The 21,791-nt window shown below is 41.3% G+C and overlaps 1 protein-coding gene across 1 annotated transcript in view; it reads left to right on the top strand.

The window, feature by feature from the left end:
- LOC310877667 (pleckstrin homology domain-containing family G member 3) overlaps positions 1–16,755 on the top strand; it is a 47,741-nt gene extending 30,986 nt beyond the window's left edge. The window contains exons 5-19 of the mRNA XM_083791618.1: positions 1,501–1,570; positions 1,675–1,721; positions 2,460–2,610; positions 3,486–3,617; positions 3,841–4,023; positions 4,939–5,031; positions 5,277–5,363; positions 5,472–5,505; positions 5,747–5,836; positions 6,290–6,322; positions 7,797–7,807; positions 8,136–8,591; positions 11,545–11,661; positions 13,133–14,642; positions 15,073–16,755. Coding sequence (XP_083647744.1) covers positions 1,501–1,570; positions 1,675–1,721; positions 2,460–2,610; positions 3,486–3,617; positions 3,841–4,023; positions 4,939–5,031; positions 5,277–5,363; positions 5,472–5,505; positions 5,747–5,836; positions 6,290–6,322; positions 7,797–7,807; positions 8,136–8,591; positions 11,545–11,661; positions 13,133–14,642; positions 15,073–15,866 — 3,808 coding nt within the window. The 3' untranslated portion in view covers positions 15,867–16,755. The remainder of the gene's footprint in view (positions 1–1,500; positions 1,571–1,674; positions 1,722–2,459; positions 2,611–3,485; positions 3,618–3,840; positions 4,024–4,938; positions 5,032–5,276; positions 5,364–5,471; positions 5,506–5,746; positions 5,837–6,289; positions 6,323–7,796; positions 7,808–8,135; positions 8,592–11,544; positions 11,662–13,132; positions 14,643–15,072) is intronic.
- The last annotated feature ends 5,036 nt before the right edge of the window (positions 16,756–21,791 follow it).

Genomic DNA, 21,791 nt, shown 5'->3' with positions numbered 1-21,791 from the left:
AACTTAGGCATGGCAATTTTGCAGGAAGTTACCCTGGGGGAGCCAAATTACTGGCGTGCAGGAGACATTTGTTCTCCGACAGTGAAGGGGGAAAAGCACAACACTGATTCGTACTCCACAGGTGATCAGAGAACCGATGCAGTCTAGCAGAACTGATACAAAGCTCTAAATGGCATATTAGCAAATTGAAATGGCATTTATCCTTCTGTTGTTTATTTGGGAAGGATAAGTTAAAAGGCAGACCGTTTGAAATTGAGTTAATAGACGGAATGTCCTTCAATCTGTTTGCGTTATTTGTAAACATCTTTTAACCTGGTCACCCCATTCTTTCTCATTCCTCTGGGAGACACTGACATGAAAAGAGAACGTACAACATTTGTCAAATAATGTCAAACCCCCTTTTCGGTTCCCAGAGACTGAAATAACATTTTGGTTCAACCTGGACATTTTATCTCTGCCGTTATCATTTGTAAAGCTCACCCAGGCCACATGCCCACCCACCATCCACAATTACTCACGAAGCAATCATACTCCCTAAGAAAAGATGAATTTTCAATCCGAAATTAATCTCATTTTCATTGCATCATGGGCATGTTGAAACGTTTGTCCTGTTGTCAGTCAAGCCACGCAAACATAGTATTGATGTTGGCAATGGAATGTACCATGATATATGTTTTGTCTCTTACTGTTGGATCAGTAATGGTTACATTTTATATGCAGCCTTTGTTCCACAGTACAGTAGGCTATGTTATGTTTGATTAACCAGATTGAAAGTGCTTAACTCTGTCCGTGGATTTTTACGGATATTTAACCAATGAAAAGTATTACGTAAATAAAAAGAAATAAATGAGAACAAGAGCATTTCCTGAAAAGCTATTGTTATGGACATAAAAGTGTTCCGCCCGACAGCAATGATGCACTTTATTATAGTTAACTGCCTCCCTGCCCTGAGGCTCCAGGAAGTCTACCCTAAACAAACAACAGCCATTGTTCATTTAGTGATGCATATTACTGTGAGGATGAGCAACACATAAATGTTCTAATGTCCGACAATGCTCTTGCCGGGTGGCTGCCCTCAATACGACTAACCTTTAAAAGTGCAATCCGGAACTTATTTTAGTGAATAAAACTTTATTTTAACCAATCTGTATAGCAGAGATGTTTAACTTAATACAATATGACTAGTACATCTGCAGTTAGACCCTGACAAGTAGCTACTAGTACTGCCTACAAGTGCAATCCTGGGTATGAAGACATTCCTTGACATTCTCATCATGCCTCATTTGAATTCAATCTCCCCTGAGTTGTATTTTCTAGAATGTGTCACTTGGGAACATGGCCATGTCTAAATGGTTATGTCGCCCTCTAGTGGTAAACTTCCTGATGGGGAGGGAAAAGCCAAATGACATTGAATAGTGAATGTACTCCACAGACTGTTCAGCCCTCGTTCTCCATCGATCCTTCATGTGTGTTTACTTCTCACCCTCCCTGCTGTCTCAGTGAGCTGCTGCAGTCGCTGGACATGTGTGAGAACGACCCCGTGGCCGTGGCGCGCTGCTTCGTGGACAAGGTGAATGTTCTCTCCCTCATACTGATTCACAGCGCCGTCTGCTCTGCCAGGAAGTACACTATTGAACTATTGATCCGTCTTGTCTTGCCTTTTGTCTCTCCCAGAGTCATTACTTTGAGATCTACACCCAGTACTGCACCAACTATCCCAAGTGAGTAGTCGCAGGAAAACGCCAACCGTTATCTCGTTTGTCGTTCTTTTTCCTTATTATTCTTTCTTCATCACTCATGACTACGCACTGCAGGGGTGGGGAACCTTTTCCAGCACATCACCACTTAGCCTATTTACAAGGTGTAATGTGCTCACCCAGTGCCTGAAACTACCCTTGCTTTGACGTCTTATTATTAGGCTGCTAATTAGAATAATGTAAGTTAATATAATATACAAACATAAAATAAGTCAAGTTTATAATGAAACCTAACACAGATCTACCAGCTCAAAACACATCACAATGTGTTGCTTGTTTTAGTTTTTTATCTATGAGGACTATGGATAGAAATTAGCATTCTTGCTAAATCCTGTATATTTACATTATCTCATGTATGTATTGTTCATTAATATGGACTGTCCCATCCAAATAAACAAATAATAGTCAAGTGACACATTGTGAGCAATTCTTTATCTTGTTGAAAAACCAAAAAGCTTTACTTTACTAACAAAGAAATCGAACAACAACCAATGGAACACGGGTTCGGTTTCTTTTCTTTTCTCCATTTCTTGAAAAGTAATGGTTATTAATATTATGGGCATGCAAGGTTTCTGGCCCACAGCGAGGATATTATATGTGTTTTATAGTATGTGTGAATAGTCTTGCAAGTGAAAATGGATTTTGTTCTATGCGAGACAAAGTCTCTGACTTGTATCTGTGGCTCCTGTGTTCTTCCTGCAGCTCTGTGGCGGCCTTGACCGACTGCATGAGGAGCAAAACGCTGGCCAAGTTTTTCAGGGACAGGCAGGCCTCTCTGAAGCGCTCCCTCCCTCTGGGCTCCTACCTGCTCAAACCGGTCCAGAGGATCCTTAAATACCACCTGCTGCTTCAGGTACGCCTCCAGTACAGTTGCTTCTCAAAGTGGGGTCTGGGGACCCGCCAGACGATCCTTGAGGGCCTTCCAGAGGGTCCCCAGCTAAATGAGTAAATGTAAAATGAGAAGAAGAGGTAGCGCATCGATAGTGCAGTGCTAGCCCCGTAATCCAGTGTACATACTGTATCAAAAACAGGAATTTAATTGACTTTATTTTTGTTTTTGTTTAGTTTTTTTCTCTTCATGTCTGGTGTTTGTTGATGTTGTATTTGTATGTTAAAAACGGGAAAATCCTAAAGTACCAATCATAAAAGAAATACAAAAAAGGAATTGAAAATAATCTAATCCTTCGTCAGAGCATGCTTTGATGAAGTCTCTTAGCCGAAATGCGTAAGCGTTCAATTATTGGTGTGTGCCACTACAGTGGAAATGTGAGTACTTTGTTCTCCATTGATTTGAAATTCTGGACTTTTCATAATAGTTGAACATTATAAAAAATATGCAAACATTCCGAATAAAGGGGCAACCATTCGGGCGACAATAGCAACACGATGCGTTGTGCACTTATAGATCAGCTGTTATGAGCGAAATTGTGTGTAGAGTGAAAAAAGGAGGGGAACAACTGTAGTTCCCTGGCAGATCTCGGTCAACAAAGCATATAGGGTTTACTTCATCATAGACAAATGGTGAAAATAGCAGATCTACCCACCGTGAGCTTGTGAATCTACTATTAATGTCAGGAGCTTAATAGGTATACTGTGTTCACTGCAACTGGTACAGTAGTTCTCCTGGTTCATTATACAAGAGTGCATCTGTTCTCGTCCAGCAATAAGCCGTCTTGTGTGCCAAAACTAAGCGTGCCCCATTGAGCCCTAGTTTCTGTTGTCCTGCAGGAAATCGCCAAGCACTTTGACCCCGAAGAGGAGGGCTATGACGTGCTTCAGGAGGCCATCGACACCATGACGGGGGTGGCTTGGTACATCAACGATATGAAGAGGAAACACGAGCATGCTGTCAGAGTACAGGTCCGTTAGTGTAACACACACACACACAGATTCTACACACACACATAGTCTCTATGTGGGGACCAGGTGCTGTACAGCTTTGACAGATTCATAACGAGATTACAATCACAGATAATCTGTGCAAGTATCACATAGTATAATACTAATAATAGTTTGTCATATTTTTCACTCATGAACATAAAACATATCTCTCTCTCTCTCTCTCTCTCTCTCTCTCTCTCAGGAGATCCAGTCTCTTCTGATCAACTGGAAAGGTCCTGATCTGACCACCTATGGAGAGCTGGTGCTGGAGGGAACGTTTCATGTCCAGCGGGCCAAGAACACGCGGACACTCTTCCTGTTCGACAAGATGCTGCTCATTACCAAGAAGAGAGGCGAACACTACGTGTACAAGACCCACATCTCGGTACGGCCTGGACCACATATAGCGTCACAATCATTTTAACCATATTTTATAATTTGGCTATTCAAAAATAACAAATATACAAGCTCATCAAATCTGAAAATCTTTGAATATATATTTTTGTGAAGTGAACATTTTTGAGTGGTGCAACCACTCCTACAACCAGCAATGTCCGTGTCTACCTATGTGTCATGAGCACGAGTATATGACTTATTAGTACCAGTAGGGGGCGCCAGAAACAGAGAGAGAGAGAGAGAGAGAGAGAGATGTGGGGGGGGATTGCACCACTCAGTTCACACGGGTGTGATTTTTTTACTCAAATCTTTGCTTCTGGAGATACCCTGGCACACAAAATATATTGGATATTGGATGTTCACACTGGTATCTCAAATCTTAGTTTTGGCATCATGTAGATTGGTGTCTGGCTTTCCTGTTCTTTCTCTCTATTCTTTTGACTGAACAGCAAAACAAATATTTATTTATTTATTATTACAGTATGGACAGTCAGTCCTAAAGATCAGATTAACAAAGCCTAAATATTGGCTGGAGGAGGATGATGTTCCAAACAGTTAAAATAAACAAAGAAAGATGTGTAACAAATTATTTAAAACTAAGAAAAATCAACCGGCAGCACTGGATTACTTTGTTTTAATGTCAAACAGTCATAATTGGTTTAAAACTGTTGGTGGACAGATTTGCAGAGTTGCATTAAAACCACTTAAACCCTCTTTCCATAGAGAAACTGACTTGAGTTAAAACTACTTGGCCTTAGTTTCTTTTTCTACACCAAATTTCTTCGCCACAAATATGTGTTGTGAGCTTGTACATCTGCTATTTCTGGCGAATGTTCCCCCCAGAATGGTGGGCCATTTGGGTTCAAGTGAATAAAATGTTAATTCAAAAAAAATCTAATTGCAGTGCTCCACCCTCATGCTGCTTGACGGTGCAAAGGACCCCCTGTTGTTCAGCGTCCTCCACTTCAAACACCCCAAGCAACCACACACTGTGCAGGTAAATGTCATCTCTGGTTCCACCACCTATCTGCCTGTTTTAATAGCCATGCCTAAACTAGAAAAACATTTTAAGTGCAGGTGGGTGACATAGATTGTATAATCTTGTTGACATACAAGCAAACCTACAGGAACCCACACAGCAAAGAGACATTGATAAGCAATGTATCATTCTCTGTAAGCATGCAGCATGCATGCTGTGTAACTAAGGGACTATTTCTAGCAGACAAATCCTTTTTGTTGCAGGCCAAGTCCGTTGAAGAGAAGCGTCTCTGGGCCCATCACATTAAAAGACTCATTCTGGAGAACCATCACACCCGCGCTCCACAGAAGGTAAACAGTGGCCTCCTTACAGGAATTAGATCATTAGATGTACAAATCTCTGTATTATTGTATTATTACTCTATTCTGTTTCTTATTCTATTCTTTTTTTTCTTTTAGGAAAAAGAATCCATCCTGGAAATGAATTCTGTCTGTGAGTATTCCAAGTTAACCTTTGGACAAATTTAACTGCTGTCTCCACAGCAACCAAAAAATATGCAGTCATTGAATTGAATACTATTTCCACTACTTGTAGATTGGCTGGGTCCTGGCTGGGGATACAAATCCCAAATTTCTCTTTTGGGTCTCGAGCTAAAACGTTTGGGAACCATAGTAGATAAAATGATTTTGTTATTACTGTTCTGAGTGAAATGCTGTGTCGCCTCGCTGTCCAGATGCAGGGAAGTTTCGCTGCAGTCCAGAGGGGCTGAAGAAAGCGGAGGAAGACTTTCGTCTGGCGGGCCGAAATGGCCGGAGGAGATCAGGTAAGAGACACCCCCAGTCAGTTACCAAAGCACTGATCACAATGAAGTTTTAACCGCTTACGTTTTGTAAATTGCAGAAAACATCAGGTCAAAAGGTATTATTTGTAGTCCAGCTTTGAGGGTTTGTTTAAACACAAACATTGAAGACAAAAGTGTGTAAACGCAAATTGTGATTGGCCAGAATGAGATGATGTATGATGATAAGAGCGCCCTCACTTGGGGGTGATTGTTTTTTTTTTTTTTACAATGCAGCTATAATCAGATGGCCAAATTAGAGATGAGATTGAAAGTGGTACTGCCAAAAGAGAATACTCCACCTACTGGCAAAACAAAGTTTGGAGCCATGATCTTTGCCATAGAATTATATTATATTATTATATTTATTATAATTATATTATATTATATTTGTGACTTATTTGCGTATCTTTTGATTCTTTCCCCAACTTTTTTTAGAACCAACGAAGCAGATCACAAGGCCTACAAAACGTGAGTACTGTACATACAAAGTTTTCCCACATTATTGGATTTATAATTGTAGGACAATATTGTCAGAGGGAAGTCAGGGAACCCTAAATTGATATTGTCCAGTTTTATTGTAAATTTTCAATGTACAGTGTACTGTACACTTGTACAGTATACTTGTGTACTGGAAGTGAGTTGGTAGTGTACTTATAGTGTACTGCCTGGTAGAGTACTGGTAGTGTATTTTAGTGTACTGCCTGGTAGAGTATTGGTAGTGTATTTTAGTGTACTGCCTGGTAGAGTACTGGTAGTGTATTTTAGTGTACTGGTTGTGTACTGCCTAGTAGTCTACTGGTAGTTACACTACTAGGCTATTGGTTGTACTGGTATTGCTGGGGTCTAGTATGCCTAGTTTCCCCCTCCGCCCCTTACTCAGTCTCCAATGCAATTCTCCTTTGTTCTGCCTCAAGGACTCCTAAAAAAAGGATCAAAAGACACACGTACACATACACACTTATGTAGCCTCCTCCATAATGAAGTGACTGATATATCGCAAGGCACATGATGCAAGGCACATTCAATCCATCTCATTCTGCCTCCTTGTCAGATCATCCCGCCCCCCTCTCCTATCATCTAATTAATTGACTCTCAACCTTTTTGAATTTCAAGCACCGTTTGATATGCATTAGGCCACGGACCCTTTAAATCTCTGAGACCACAATATGCACTGTAAAATCCTCAAGCCTCATGGAACCAAATGGACCCATCTGTACACTCTCAGATTTACAGACCTGTAAGTGTCCATTTGGACTCCTGGGGGTCCCCGGGCCGACGTTGAGAACCAACCCAATTTTAACCCATAATAATGAAGATTTAATTTTCTTCTGACAAATCCTTCCCCTCCCCTCCGCCCACTCGCCCATCCTGACGGGGGGAGTCGGTCATTGAGTCCCGGCTAATCGCATCACGGCCAGCTCGACAGAAGGATGTTCCTCTTTTTGTTATTTATCTTATCGGAAGAACTTCCTCTTGACGTGCGCCAGATAAAAGGCTGCTACACCGATCACTGCCTGTGGCGATGCAGAGAGAGAGAGGGAGAGATAGACAGACAGACAGACAGACGGTTAAAGCGAGACAGCACTGGCCACGATAACAGAACGCAAGTTCATGGAACGTCCATGTGCTTTATTGATGTGGTGGGGTCCCCCAGGGCTCAATCCTTGGCCCATGCCGTTTTTCCTCTCAACACCAAATTCCTTTGTGGAACATTGCCGCCCTACAAGCTCACAGCACGTCACATTTGCCACAGGTTGATCTTGTAGATCGGTTATTTTTGCCGAATGTTCTTCCATTATGACATTCCCACTTGCCCAGAATAGGGATGCTAATAATAAGGTTCAAGTTATTAATTAATCACTTATTTGTGTTGTTGTCTTCCGTGAAATGGGACATGACGACATTCTCTTTTCATTTCTCTCCCCCTCTTCTCATCATGCAGGCATTTTACAGGTAAGCGTCCCTTTGTGTGTGTGTGTGTGTGTGTGTCCTCATGTGCTGCAAAGCACTGATTGCATTCAGCATGTTGTGGAAACATGCAGCTCAACCAGGTTTGACTCAGCAGTTCAAACTTCATTTATTTTCGCAAAAAGAAAGTGCAAAGCTAAGCTTCACTAGAACAGCGCTTTGTGTTTTCCCCTGAACCGGAGGAGTTTTCAGGTGTGAATGGAGATGTGATTTGTTTGTCGCAAAATGGGCACATCACGGAATGACCTGATTTTAAGATTTTTCACATATCACGCAAAGTCAGCTTTTTAGTGATTCTATCTGTCTTCAAAAGCACCGCTCTGGCTATGCCCTCACAATAACCACCACCCCACATCTTTGTGACTTCATGCTACAGCACTCAGACAGTGAGGGTGCACTTCTGGGGGAGAGGCGCTCCCTCCAGCCAGCTTCTAGTGTCAGTACACTGGCCTCCAGTCTAGGCGATCCTGAGGCTTCTGAAAGGCCTTGCATGGAGGAGGAGGAGGAGGAGGAGGAGGAGGATCTACTCGGCTTCAGCAGGGACTCTTCGGCTCAGCTGAGTCCTTGCAACAGTGACCCTAAACTGGGCTCTTTGCCCAGAGAGGGTGGGTTGGAGCTGGAGAAGGAGGCAAAAGAGGAGGAAGAGAGTAACAAGGAGGATTTACTAATGGGAGACGACCAGGTAGCCGACTTTGCCAGCTCCATGCTGGCGGCCATCTCGTGCTGGCACTATAGGGCGAGGGCTTTGCTTTCTGCTCACTTCACAACGGTGAGGCTAGGCTCTCTGCCACACAGCTGGTTTCCCATCTTCTGCTCTCAACTCCTCCGGCTCAACAGTCAGCTCTCCTCTCCAGGGTTCGATTTGTGAAAAGTTCAAACGGCGGGGGGACATTTTCTTAACTACTTAAGTCCTAAATACTTCTTCCTACTACAAATAGCCAATCTACAAGCTGTAGCTGTACAAGTGCTCCATCGCATTTCATTATGAGTATGTAGATCAATTATAAATGTGCCCAAAAAAGATAAAATTTTAATCATTTACATGTATGCAATTGTGATATTATCAGACAGTATACATTTATTTCATTCAGTTTGACCAGAAGAGGGATAAAACCTAACACCACCGGTGATGAGACAATGATCACCCCCCAGCAAATCGAACCCTGCGATGGCCTCTTCTCTCAATGTCATTTTCCTCTCTCGTACTTTCAGCCCATTCTTCCCCTTTCTATGTATCTCTTCCTCTCACTTTTCCTCTTCCTCTCATTTCCCTCTGTCCCTCCTTACAAAAAAACCCCATCCATCAACAACTACCACCGTTTGCTGTGCACGTGGAATGACACACCATAATCAATGCATGGACTGATCACACCATAATCAATGCATGGACTGACGCGCTCCTCCCAGCATCCTAACGACAACCTGCATGTTCATCACGACAACTTCACCATTCCATCCTGGTGCATGTGGAGTTTGGCCACGTCATTTTGCCTCGGTGTTGGATGTTACCATGCAATGCATGCCGTGTTCCCGATGTATGCATGAGTTTTTGTTTTCAACCATGTCCCATTCACAATGCAGCGTATTCCATCATGCAAGTCTGAATTTGATTTGGATCGTGGTGTTGAAATGATGAATGAGAACATTTGCATTAGAACAACTGACTTAATGTTCCCTCAGAAAGTGATATTTGATATCAAGGGTTAATGTAGTCAACTAGCCATCTAATTACACCAACATTGTAACAACCAGTTGCTTTGGTCTTTCATTATCATATTTATCTTTTGAATATTCTTAATCGAGAAGTCTTTGTTTAAGCTGACTGTCATAATTACTTGCGCAAGCAGAGCGCGCAAGTAATAATTTCGCCCAGTCTCTTTCACCGTGACAGCCAACCCGCCATTTGATGTGTATGCAAAAAAAACATCAAATCTGTGCCTGGTTTGCTGGGACCAGATTACACAAATGACCATATTTCTTACGTCATCATTGAGAGCTAGTCATACGTATACTATATACATAATCAGTAAAAATAAAATGGCAAATTGTGCCTGATCTGCTGGGACCAGAGTACGTGGTGTGTGTGTATATGTATGACTAGCTCTCAATGATGACGTAAGAAATATGGTCATTTGTGTAATCTGGTCCCAGCAAACCAGGCACAGATTTGCTGTTTTTCTTGCATAAGCATAAAATGGCGGGTTGGCTGTCACGGTTTTTGGCGCAAAGTAACCACAGTATACCGCTAATCAACTTACAACTACATACTCTATATAGTATGTATATGTATACGTATGTCTTACGTCATCATTTAGAGCTAGTCATACGTATACTATATACATAACCAGTAAAAAATAAAATAGCAAATTGTGCCTGATCTGCTGGGACCAGAGTACGTGGTGTGTATATGTGTATATGTATGACTAGCTCTCAATGATGACGTAAGAAATATGGTCATTTGTGTAATCTGGTCCCAGCAAACCAGGCACAGATTTGCTGTTTTTCTTGCATACGCATAAAATGGCGGGTTGGCTGTCACGTTTTTTGGCGCAAAGTAACCACAGTATACCGCTAATCAACTTACAACTACATACTCTATATAGTATAATTATGTATATGTATACGTATGTCTTACGTCATCATTGAGAGCTAGTCATATGTATACTATATACATAATCAGTCAAAATAAAATAGCAAATTGTGCCTGATCTGCTGGGACCAGAGTACGTGGTGTGTATATGTGTATATGTATGACTAGCTCTCAATGATGACGTAAGAAATATGGTCATTTGTGTAATCTGGTCCCAGCAAACCAGGCACAGATTTGCTGTTTTTCTTGCATAAGCATAAAATGGCGGGTTGGCTGTCACGTTTTTTGGCGCAAAGTAACCACAGTACAATTAACTTACAACTACATACTCTATATAGTATATGTATATGTATACGTATGTCTTACGTCATCATTTAGAGCTAGTCATACGTATACTATATACATAACCAGTAAAAAATAAAATAGCAAATTGTGCCTGATCTGCTTTTTCTTTAAAAAACTAAAAAGGGATCCAGAATATATCTACATCGATAAAACTGTATTTCTTATATAGATAGAAACTTGAACCATACTTCATAATACTAGGTGTTTATATGCATAAAGTAGGTAGGTAGCAAATAGTTACACCTAATGATTATACATTTCAAATGTTCCTTCACAGAGATACTGAGATTTAACAGTTTACAGCGGTCGAAAGTACTTGCGCGCTCTGCTTGCGCACTAGTTGGCCATTTATGGCCTACTAGTGTGCAACAAGCAAGTATGCACTCGACAGAGTGCAGTTCTAGTTTTTACTGTTTGAATATAAACGAATGCATGTCATTTCAACAGAATATTATTGCTGAATATAGTTTACCTCACAGCCTCATAGTACCCATAAGAGCGATGGTTCTCAAACATTTCAAGGACCCCCAGTTTGATGTGGATTAGGCCACGGCCCCCCAGAACTCAGGGAGTTTTTACAAATGGAACCAACCAAATGGACTTGTAAGGGTCCATTTTGGTTCCATTTGTGCACTCAGACCCGTAAGGGTCCATTTAGTTCATAACTATCAATCTTTAAGCTGTAGGACGCCTGGCGGTCCCCAGGCCCCACTTTGAGAATCACTGCCTAAGAGGATAAAAAAGGAGAAGGAAAAACACTGTTTCATCTGGAGACTTGCTCTTTCAGGCTGATCAGAACGGCGATGCTGCAGGACTGAGGACCACCCAGCGAGAGGAGTTGGAAACGTCTCCCCAGGAGGAGCTGCCTGGAGACCAGGCTAAAGAAGAGGCCCCCAACAGCCAGGTATATTCATTAAAACGCCACTGTGCCATTTTTAGACATTGAATTCCACACGGGTGGAGTATTATTGCATTGCATGGTTAAAGTGTTCTCTCCATCTAGAGCAGTGGAAAGACGGACCAGAGTGACGCCTTTGGGGTACTCTGGCTTGCTTGCTCTAGAGCAGGACCAATTTTTTTGTTCAGTGTTCCCAGTGGGAATCGAACCCAGGACCTAGCTGCGGGGACAGGGGACATACACCACTGTCCCCCCAAATCATGCTTTTAATTTTTCATGATTTTCCACGATAAAAAGCTTGCAATGCTTTCACGCTGCCTTGGGAGCTTGTAGATCTGCTATTTCCACTAGTTTGTGACCTGGGCAAAACCTAAATCTAAATTCTCTTTTGGGTCTTGAGCTAAAAGGTTTGGGAACGACTCTGTGCCTCTAGACTAGAGGCACAGAACATTTGAAAAAACTTCACCTGATACGAATAAGAACTTCTGATGTCTAAAAGTGTCTCCTTTTCAAATGTCTACCCTGGTTTAAAGGCTTTGATGTTACGTGTGACATGTGATTACCGCGTCAAAGGACCGCCATCCACCCGCTAATTACAGCATCAGAGGACAGCCATCCGCCCACATGCCCTCAGGTGCATGTGTGTGCGTGTGTGCAATGCATATACTTTATTTAAGACCCAGGGAGATCCATATCACAGATAAAATACATACATCACATTATAAAACACATACAGTACAGTAGAAAAGAAAGAAAAAACTAATATTCGTATTGCTTGTTTGTTATTTATGTCATGTATGCAAGCAGTTACTAGCCTAATGGCCTTGACTACCAAATTCAACACTTTTAAGCCTGGAAATGTCCTACTGAGTAGGTAACCCCGACTACGACCTGGGTATTTATAGCATGGTCTATTTATGTCAAACAGTGCCCGGGGCTCCTGGAAATTAGAATGCTCCCTGGCCCGTGCTGGTGCCCTGTGGGTAGTATACTCCCCTTGAGAAGAGACAGATTTTCTTAGATTTGATGATTTATTTATATTCTAGTACTGCAGGGTGAGACAGAGTTTGCATCCAAATAAAGTATGACAGGTTGTTATTGTCGCTCCCTACGTAGCTGTAGCTTGCAAATAACCTCCTTCAGGGTTACGCACACATGCACAGCAGTTGGAAATTAGGCTAGATTAATGGCAGACCAGAGTTATGTTGGTGACGTCTAAAACTGCCACATTCACCACGATAACGGATATGGGGCCAGGGAGGAATTATTGGCGATCAAACTGGAAATGGGTTCGGAATGCCGTCGTTATGCTTTGATGATGTAATGCATAACAGGACCATAAAATGTAACTGCGGAGGACACCGTAGTAGGCTGTAAAACATGCGTCATAAAACTTGGTCCATTAGCTTTCTTGGGAATGGCGAACGCTCATGATTACCTGATCACTATCATAACATGATTGCCAATTCTGTTCTAGGTCAACGTAGAGGAGCTGATCACTTTCGCAGAGGAAAACGGGCAGATGGAGGAGGACTCCACCCAATGTCCTCAGTCAGCGGTCTCCCCTACTCCGCCCCCTACTCCGCCCCCTACTCCGCCCCCCGAACAGCCAGACGCTGCATCTCCAGGACCGGAGGAGAATTGCTCAAGAGGAACTGGAGAAGAAGTAGAGAGTGAATCTTCTTGTCTGCAAGCAGACGATGGCAGTATCCTGACGAACGGGGGGTTCTCAGAGGAGGATGAGGATGTGGGTTCTAATGGGAAGAGCTTTCTGCCTCCTCCTGTCCCGGACCAGGCCAGTGTGATCACAGAGCACTTTGAAACCAGACTGCTGCGCCTGGAGACTCCAGTGACAGAGGAACAACCCCAACCAGACAGGCAGTCCCCAGACACCGAACCCCCCCACAACATGGAGCTCCAGGAACAGACCCAGGTCAGCCCTTGCCCAGAATCCCAGCAACTCCCAGATGCTACACCCTCAACGTCAGGCCAGGAACCTGGCCCGACACCCCCCACTGATGCGGAGCGCAGGTCTACTCTTTCCAAACTGGAACGCCTGCTCATTCACAAGATCCGGAGTTACTATGAGCATGCTGAGGATCAAGATGCTAATTTCAGCATCAAGCGCAGGGAAAGCCTCTCTTATATTCCAGCCGGTCTTGTGAGGCACCTGAGTAGACAGCTTAATGGTGTTCCTCAGGACCAGCCTGTCCAGGTTCACAGGAAAGGCTCATCTCATTCTCATAACAGACCCACATCCTGGTCTGTGTTTGACCTTCCCGGGTTAGAAAAGCGCCCGACTGAAACTCCTCATAAGCTTGAACCAAAGAGTCCAAAGACTGAACCTCGTCATAGACTTGAACCTCAAAGGCCAGAGGCTAAAGCTCAGACCCAGTGTGTCATTGACACCTCTACGACAGATGAAGTGTTCAGACCATCTTCAGAAATGGTCAAAGTTTGGCAAGTGATGGAGACGGAGATGGAGATAAATGGTAGCCTTGAGGAGAACCAAGAAGTCCAACAGAATGTGGAGGAACAATCAAATGATTCTATGATACGGGTGAGCCAGCAGGGGCCGAACATGTCACATACCTCATATGTGAAGACCAGGGAAGAATCGCTAAGTATTTCGGAAGAGTCCGAAATGGACATTGTTACAGAAGTTTTTTCACCTACTGCACCTTCTCCAGCTAGGGATGAGGAATCCACGCAGGATTCATGGCTGAATAATAAAGGGTCCCAAGAAAGGTTTTCCCGGGCTCCACTACCCAGGATCATTAGCCTTCGATCGGGCATAGAAGAGGAACACATCCTACAGGACATGGGAAAGATGAGGAACAAGGTGTTTCAGCTGGCCCGACAATACAGCCAACGCATCAAAAACAACAGGCCTGTCATCAGACAGAGGAACCGAGAGCGTGAGAATCACCACAGCACCCAAAACATGCCCGCTGTGCATGAAGAGAAGATGCAGTGGAGAGACAAGTGTGAGTGAGTTATGTCCAAAAGGTTTACCTTTTACTGTCTTCTGGTGCCAGTTTTATATCAAGTAATCGAGATCATCAGAAACTTTATCAAATAACATCTTAGTTTGGTTTAGTGAAAAAAGTCTTAACATAAACGATATACAATATCACCAAAATGCTTGTCTTTTTAATATTATAACATGAAATGTGTGTTTTGACTGATGTACAATACGGACAGTATTACACATTTGTGTGTGCGTTAATATAACTTGTGAGCATTTAACATAATTTTTACTTGATTTACCACTCAAATTAATTGCATAGATTAAATGGAGTAATCAAAAAAATATTGACAATTCTGGATGAAATCAATAATGGTAATATAATAATTAGTTGCAGCTATCCAATAGAAACTTGTCCAACCTGTATCTTCCTCTGTGTATAAATGCAGGTAAAGCCAACCTGACACTGCCCTTGAACACTTATGATCAGGTGACCATCCATGAACTACGTTCGCCAAGCCCGGGCCAGACCCCAAGTTCTGGGGCCAGCTCCCGGGTCACCTCCCCCTGTCCCCCCCTGGCTACCAGCCCCCACAGCCCACTTCAGTCAGAGACCTTACATTGGCCAGACGTGCACGAGCTGTGCTTCAAGTACACCCGCCCTAGGCTGGATCCAGGGGCCTCCGACCACTCAAGAGTGGGCTCTAGTTCATCTAACCCAGAGCAGATGCTAGACTGTTGCACTGAGATGCCCAGTAGGTCATTGTGGATCCCTGCTGACTACATATCCAGCTGCAACGGCGTCCCTGACCCCCACACAGTTCTGACGGACCATCCCTACATAGAATCTGGCATGGCGCAGCCACATGGCAGCCATGTGGAACAAGATGGCTCCCAGCCTCCGTTGTGCAGCTGGAGCTCCTTGGATCACATGCTCGGGACTCTGCCTCTGCAGGAGGTGCAGAACCTTCCAGATCCTGTACGGACCTGCAACATGGACGGACAGGCCACTCTGCGTGATGAAAATAAGGTCATCATAGTGGAAAGGGTTTCCGGAGACAAGCAAGGGGATGGAGGGATGCACAGAGAGCAGGAATTAATGTCAAGAGGAAATGTCAAACTGCTCCATGATGGATTAGACTGTGCCGAAAGTTCTGCTGCACTGAATTCAGGAAAGAAAATGGAGAGCAACCTAGTTAGGAACTTACGGGAGAAGTTTCAGAGCTTGAGCTCTGGCTTGTGAACACTTGAATTGTGTAAAATTTATATTTTTTATAATTATCAAATGAATATGAATAATGACCACCATGCCATGATCATGGAGTTCTTTGCCAGTAATACTGGCAACTTTGTATTTTCACATTTCTCCTATCTGCACAATAATTTCCTGTTAATTTAAAGGACACTGGGTGATATAACGCTTTGTCAGTTCAAATGTACTATACAAGGGATATTATGGGTGATCAGTCAAGGCCATGGTGGGAAAGCATGACTCTGAAAATGTGTAAATGCAATATTTGTATATTGGTTTTTTTTTGTCTACACTGTACTATACAATGTTTATTTAGAAATGTATACACATACAGTAGTCTGGACTATTGTGTTCCATACGGCAATATACATTTTGAAGGTATACCTGTATACTATCTATTCTTTACGTAATTATATTTTGTTTTTGTGCACTGCTGTTCCACCCACTGTTAGCGACTTCTTGGTGGACACTGAAATTATATGTAAACTGTCACGTAATTTGGGAGGAAAACAACACGATTGACAGGTAACAAACCTGTGTGTCTCTGCAGTCTTTGTTATTGGGAGGGTGTCACTATTCACAAAAGCTCCTCACAGTTTGAACCATTGACCAAAGAGTTTGTTGCCCCTTGGCTGAATATTAATTGGTGTGTTTAAAGCACTATCTGGCTCCCACATCACGCTGCTTCTTAAGAGGTTTCCATAACGTCACTGGAGCTTTTTCCCCTCAACTTGTTGAATATTTTCTTCAATGTTATTTATGAAATTGTATATTTGAATAGATCGTCTTCATCCCTTATGTTTCCATTCCAGAAAAATAATAGATTATCGTTTCATACTTGAAAGCTGCATTTTCAAATAAAAGCAGAAATGTAAATTATGCCTGCAAGTTCCATTTGTAGCCTGCCACAAATCAATTTAGATCACATCAATATTGGCTTGGTAACTGCACACACGCAGCAGTGCTCTAGCCAATCAGTGACTGAGCAGCATCTGAAAACGCATCAGTACAACTTCCGGAGAACATGAAGAAGAGGAATGAATGATGTGTTGCTATAAAAAGGAGACAATGGTCATGAAAGATCTGATTATTACTGATATGCAATTACTGAGTATATAGTATGTGTTAGGCCAGGAATAGGTTTATGCTGTCATATGGTGCTATGGCATTCCAACAGTAGAACAACTAACAAAACAAGCTATAATAAATTGATTCACGTCATGTAAGAACATATACTTTAGTTTACACCAGTGGTTCTCAATCTTTTCAGGCCATGACCCCCCAATATAATATATGAACTGAGGACCACCCCACCCTGACAAGCACTTTAATTGTAGGAGTTGAGGTATTACATATAATTTGACTCTGTTCCACAGATAAATATTGTGAAAATAGCTGATCTACAAGCTCACAACAAGGCGTTGTGAGCTTGTAAATCATAATTTTTGTCTCTTATATTATTTGTCAATTTGGCCAATGTTTGACCAGTTTGTAAAGTTTGTTGATTACTTTTTTAAAAGGATCTTAAAAGTCCTTAAGTTGACACTTTACTGTCATCTAAATTATGTGGTGAGCTACAGGTTAAGAAACACTCGTTTAGACCACTGTTTACCAAACACTGGGTCGGGACCCATTTGTGGGTCGCAGACTCATTTCAGTGGGTAGTGAATATCCCATTTTTGAGGGGCGCTAGCCCGTCCTATACACAGGTTTAATGTTTGTCTTTAGTTCAATGTTTGTTTTGTAAAGGCCATTGACAATGAAGGGAAGATTTACGTCATAATGTAACTCATTACGTCATATTGTCACTTTATTGTTAATGGTGTTTAATGTTTATGTTGGCACAGTTTGTTTAAATCACCATTTCATCACTTAATTTTTTAGGGTTTCACTAATTTGGGTCCTGTGCAAACATATAATCTCTCTTCTGGGTCTCGACCTGAGATGTTTGTGAACCACTAGTTTAGACAATAGGGCGTCCTGCCTGGAACGTAACACTTATGATGAACAGGGTTTATAACACAATTGAGATTTGGGTTGGAAAGGTTTTTGAAAAGGTATTGTTCTCACATGGATCTTCTGTGTCTTTGTACCACAAGTACAAAGACAAGGGCTTACAAACTGAAGGTTAAGAGTTCAAAACGTAACTAAGGAACATTTTCAAACTACATTCTGAAAGGGGCAGTGTTTGTATTTCCTGAAGAACATTTTCACTGTCCATCTAAATTCTAAAAGGCTGGTTAAATATAAGTTCCCGATTGTACCTTACATGCCAGTGTGTCTCAAGAGATAAACCTGGGGTTTATAAACAGTACCAGAGGTTTAGTGTTCAAACCTCACATTTTCACTGTCCATCTAATTTCTGAAAGGTGGGTTAAGTAAGACGTTCGCCGATACATCAGACATGTCAGTGTGGCGCAAAAGATAAACCTGGAACTTAGAAACCAGAGGTACAGGTTTCAAACCTAACATTTTCACTGTCCATCTAAATTCTCGAATGTGGGTTAAGTATTACATTCCCGATTCTAGCTTACATGCCAGTGTGGCTCAATAGATAAAAACTAGGCTTCATAAACCTAACATCATAGGTTCAAACCACAAACAAAACTCAAATGCCAACTAAAAACAAATCCCCACCAAAAAGAAAAGAAAAAAAAGCCAACTGAAAACAGGAAAGCTAGCATTGCCAGTAGGCTTTATAGGGGAGGGGCTAATCAGTGACTACTTACACCTGGGTAATTGGGGGAAAGGTTAAGTGTATGGTTATCAGAGGCATCTTCCATGCCTTTGTGGCATAAGTATAAAAACAAAGGTATATAAACCAAAAGTGATAGGTTCAAAACTCAAACATGACTCAATATTAAAACTAAAAGAAACAATACCATTGAAGATGTCAAACAACTCCAATTTATGAGTAAAATAATTTTCAACAAAAACGTACTGACTCAAAATTTATGTAATGTTCTCAACTGCATTTCTCATGCATATGTGGCTGAAGAGTAAAATCCAGAGTTCATTTCTGCGACAGAACATTTTCACTGTCCATCTAAATTCTAAAAGGTGGGTTAAATATAAGTCCCAGATTGTACCTTACAGCCCAGCGTGGCTCAAAAGATAAATCTGAGGTTTACAACCCAAAGGTTCCTGGTTCAATACTCAAACAAAACTAATAATCAACAAAAAACTCAAACTAAACTAAAAGAAACTCAAACAAAACTAATAATCAACAAAAAACTCAAACAAAACAAAAAGAAACTCAAACAAAACTAATAATCAACAAAAAACTCAAACAAAACTAAAAGAAACTCAATCAAAACTAATACTCAAACAAAACTAAAAGAAACTCAAACAAAACTAACAATCAACAAAAAACTCAAAAAATATTCAATATAAAAACTGAAACAACAAATCAAACAATTAGAGGTTCAAGCCTCTTGAATAACATTTTCACTGTCCTTCTGAAAGGTGCAGTGTTTGAACCTCCTAAAGTGTGCATTGTTTTTTAACCTCCTAATGGAACTCCTAAAGAACCTCTATATTCTGAAAGGTGGGTTAAGTCAGACATTCTCAACTGCATCACTTATGCCTGTGTGGCTCATGAGTAAAATCCAGTGTTTGTACACCAAAGGTTGCGAGTTCGAACCTGCCACAGGACATTTTCAGTCCATTCTTTATTCTGACAGGCTGGTTAAATATAAGTTCCCGATTGTACCTTACATGCCAATGTGGCGCAGGTGATAAGCCTGGGGTTTATAAACAGAACATTCTGGGTTCAAATCCCCTGAAGAACATTTTCACTGTCCATCTAAATTCTAAAAGGCTGGTTAAATATAAGTTCCCGATTATACCTTACATGCCAGTGTGGCTCAATAGATAAAAACTAGGCTTCATAAACCAAACGTCATAGGTTCAAACCTCAAAGAAAACCAATACTCAACCAAAAGGTCAAACAAAAACAAAAACCAAAAGAAAAAAAAAATCAAACAAAACAGCTGAAATAAAGTGTCATAAAAAAACTCAAATATCTCAATAAAAACTAAAAATAAACTGGTTCAATCAAATTAATGTGAAAAGTACAAAAATCACTTTGCTTAATATGTACATTTCTTAAGCTCCGCCCCCAGGAGGCAGGCTCATAAAGAAAATCCCGCCCCAGAGGCGGGTTCCCAAAAAAGATCCTCCCCCTCCCACCGGAGCCAAAAGAGGGCGTGAGGAGGGAGGCGGCCTGCCTCGGCACTTTGGCCTTAAAAAGCCAGAAAATGAAGGTTTGCTCTGAGCAAGATTCAAACCCACCACCTTCAGCTTGGGAGACCTATGCTTTCCTCTTGCGCCACTAGGCATTTCACACTAATAAGAATTTGGAGGTTGTATTTAAGGTTGAAGGCAGAGGTGACAGGTCAAGGGATGAAAATCCTTTTCAGACACCTCTACCCCTTGCCAGAATGATTTAATCTAAAGGTGATGATCAGGGTTCATGACGACTCAACTGAGATTTAGGTTATTGTTTAAAACCCATCTGTGGGAACATTTTTACTCTGTTTCCCACATTTACTCTTTCATTGAGCAAACAAGATGTTTAGTTTGCCATAATGTAATTACATTGCATACCAGTTATTGTCATCTCTTAGTCTTAGTTTTAGATGACCAAAACTTTTGCACTTTTAATCAACCAGAAATATAATTGTTTTGTTTAATACATTACTTTTGCTGTTCTCACTCCAGACTTTATTTAAACAATTAAGTTGGATATAAAGTTTTCAACTAGTTTCTCAAACAGTGCTGTGACCACAGCACTTCTTTGATAAGCTGAATAAAAAATAAAAAATAAACTACTTTAAAGTGAGAACAAATGCACTATAGCCTGTTTATCAAAACCTAAAGTGTTTGTGATTAGTATATATTTTTTTTACACTTACACATTTTTGTTAAAGAACATTTGCTGTTCTCACTTTAGACTGTTAAACGTCTTTAAAGTTTTCAACTCAAACAGTGCTGTTATGACCACAGCTCATCTTAGAATAGCTTATTTAATTTAAAAAGAAATACCACTTTATACACTCATGGCATGCAGCATGTCAATCAAATCAATTATAGGCTGAGCTCCATACTTGTGAACTGCATTCTGTTTTGAGCTAGTGACTCAAGGATACCTTTTTTAAATTGAATCCAACAAATTCCATTTCATGTATTTATTGCAACAAACACCAAACAATTAAATACAAAAACAAACAACAATTTGGGGTAAGAACAGGACTATGGAAATTGTATACATGTGACCATGGCAGAGTAAGAACAGCTCAGTAAATTCAACTTGATGGTATTCCATCTTGGGAATCCATTAAAAGTGCTAAGGTGACCACACTGTTGATGTGTTCCACAATGGCAAGAGTAGACAAGCCTATAAGTAGAACTCTGTTAGAACCACAATGGCTAGAGTAGACAAGTCTATAAGTAGAACTCTGTTAGAACCACAATATGAAGGTACAGATAAGGCAACATTTCTGCACATTTGGTCATCAACACTGATGTGTAGAGAAGGGAGGCCTGCGAAACATACATTAGGACCACCAAGTCCAAAAAGAATCAATGGCCTAAACTCAAAAAGTGCTAAAGCAATTACAAGCAGTTTCCTACTTTGCTCAGTCAGTGCAAACAAAGAAAGACCAAACAGGAAAGCTAGCATTGCCAGTAGGCTTTATAGGGGAGGGGCTAATCAGTGACTACTTACACCTGGGTAATTGGGGGAAAGGTTAAGTGTATGGTTATCAGAGGCATCTTCCATGCCTTTGTGGCATAAGTATAAAAACAAAGGTATATAAACCAAAAGTGATAGGTTCAAAACTCAAACATGACTCAATATTAAAACTAAAAGAAACAATACCATTGAAGATGTCAAACAACTCCAATTTATGAGTA

This window comes from Protomyctophum parallelum (genome assembly GCF_964188405.1).
Source record: "Protomyctophum parallelum genome assembly, chromosome: 20".
Taxonomy (NCBI): Eukaryota; Metazoa; Chordata; class Actinopteri; order Myctophiformes; family Myctophidae; genus Protomyctophum; species Protomyctophum parallelum.
Note: the sequence above shows the minus strand (reverse complement) of the source record. Positions and strands in the feature narration are given on the sequence as shown.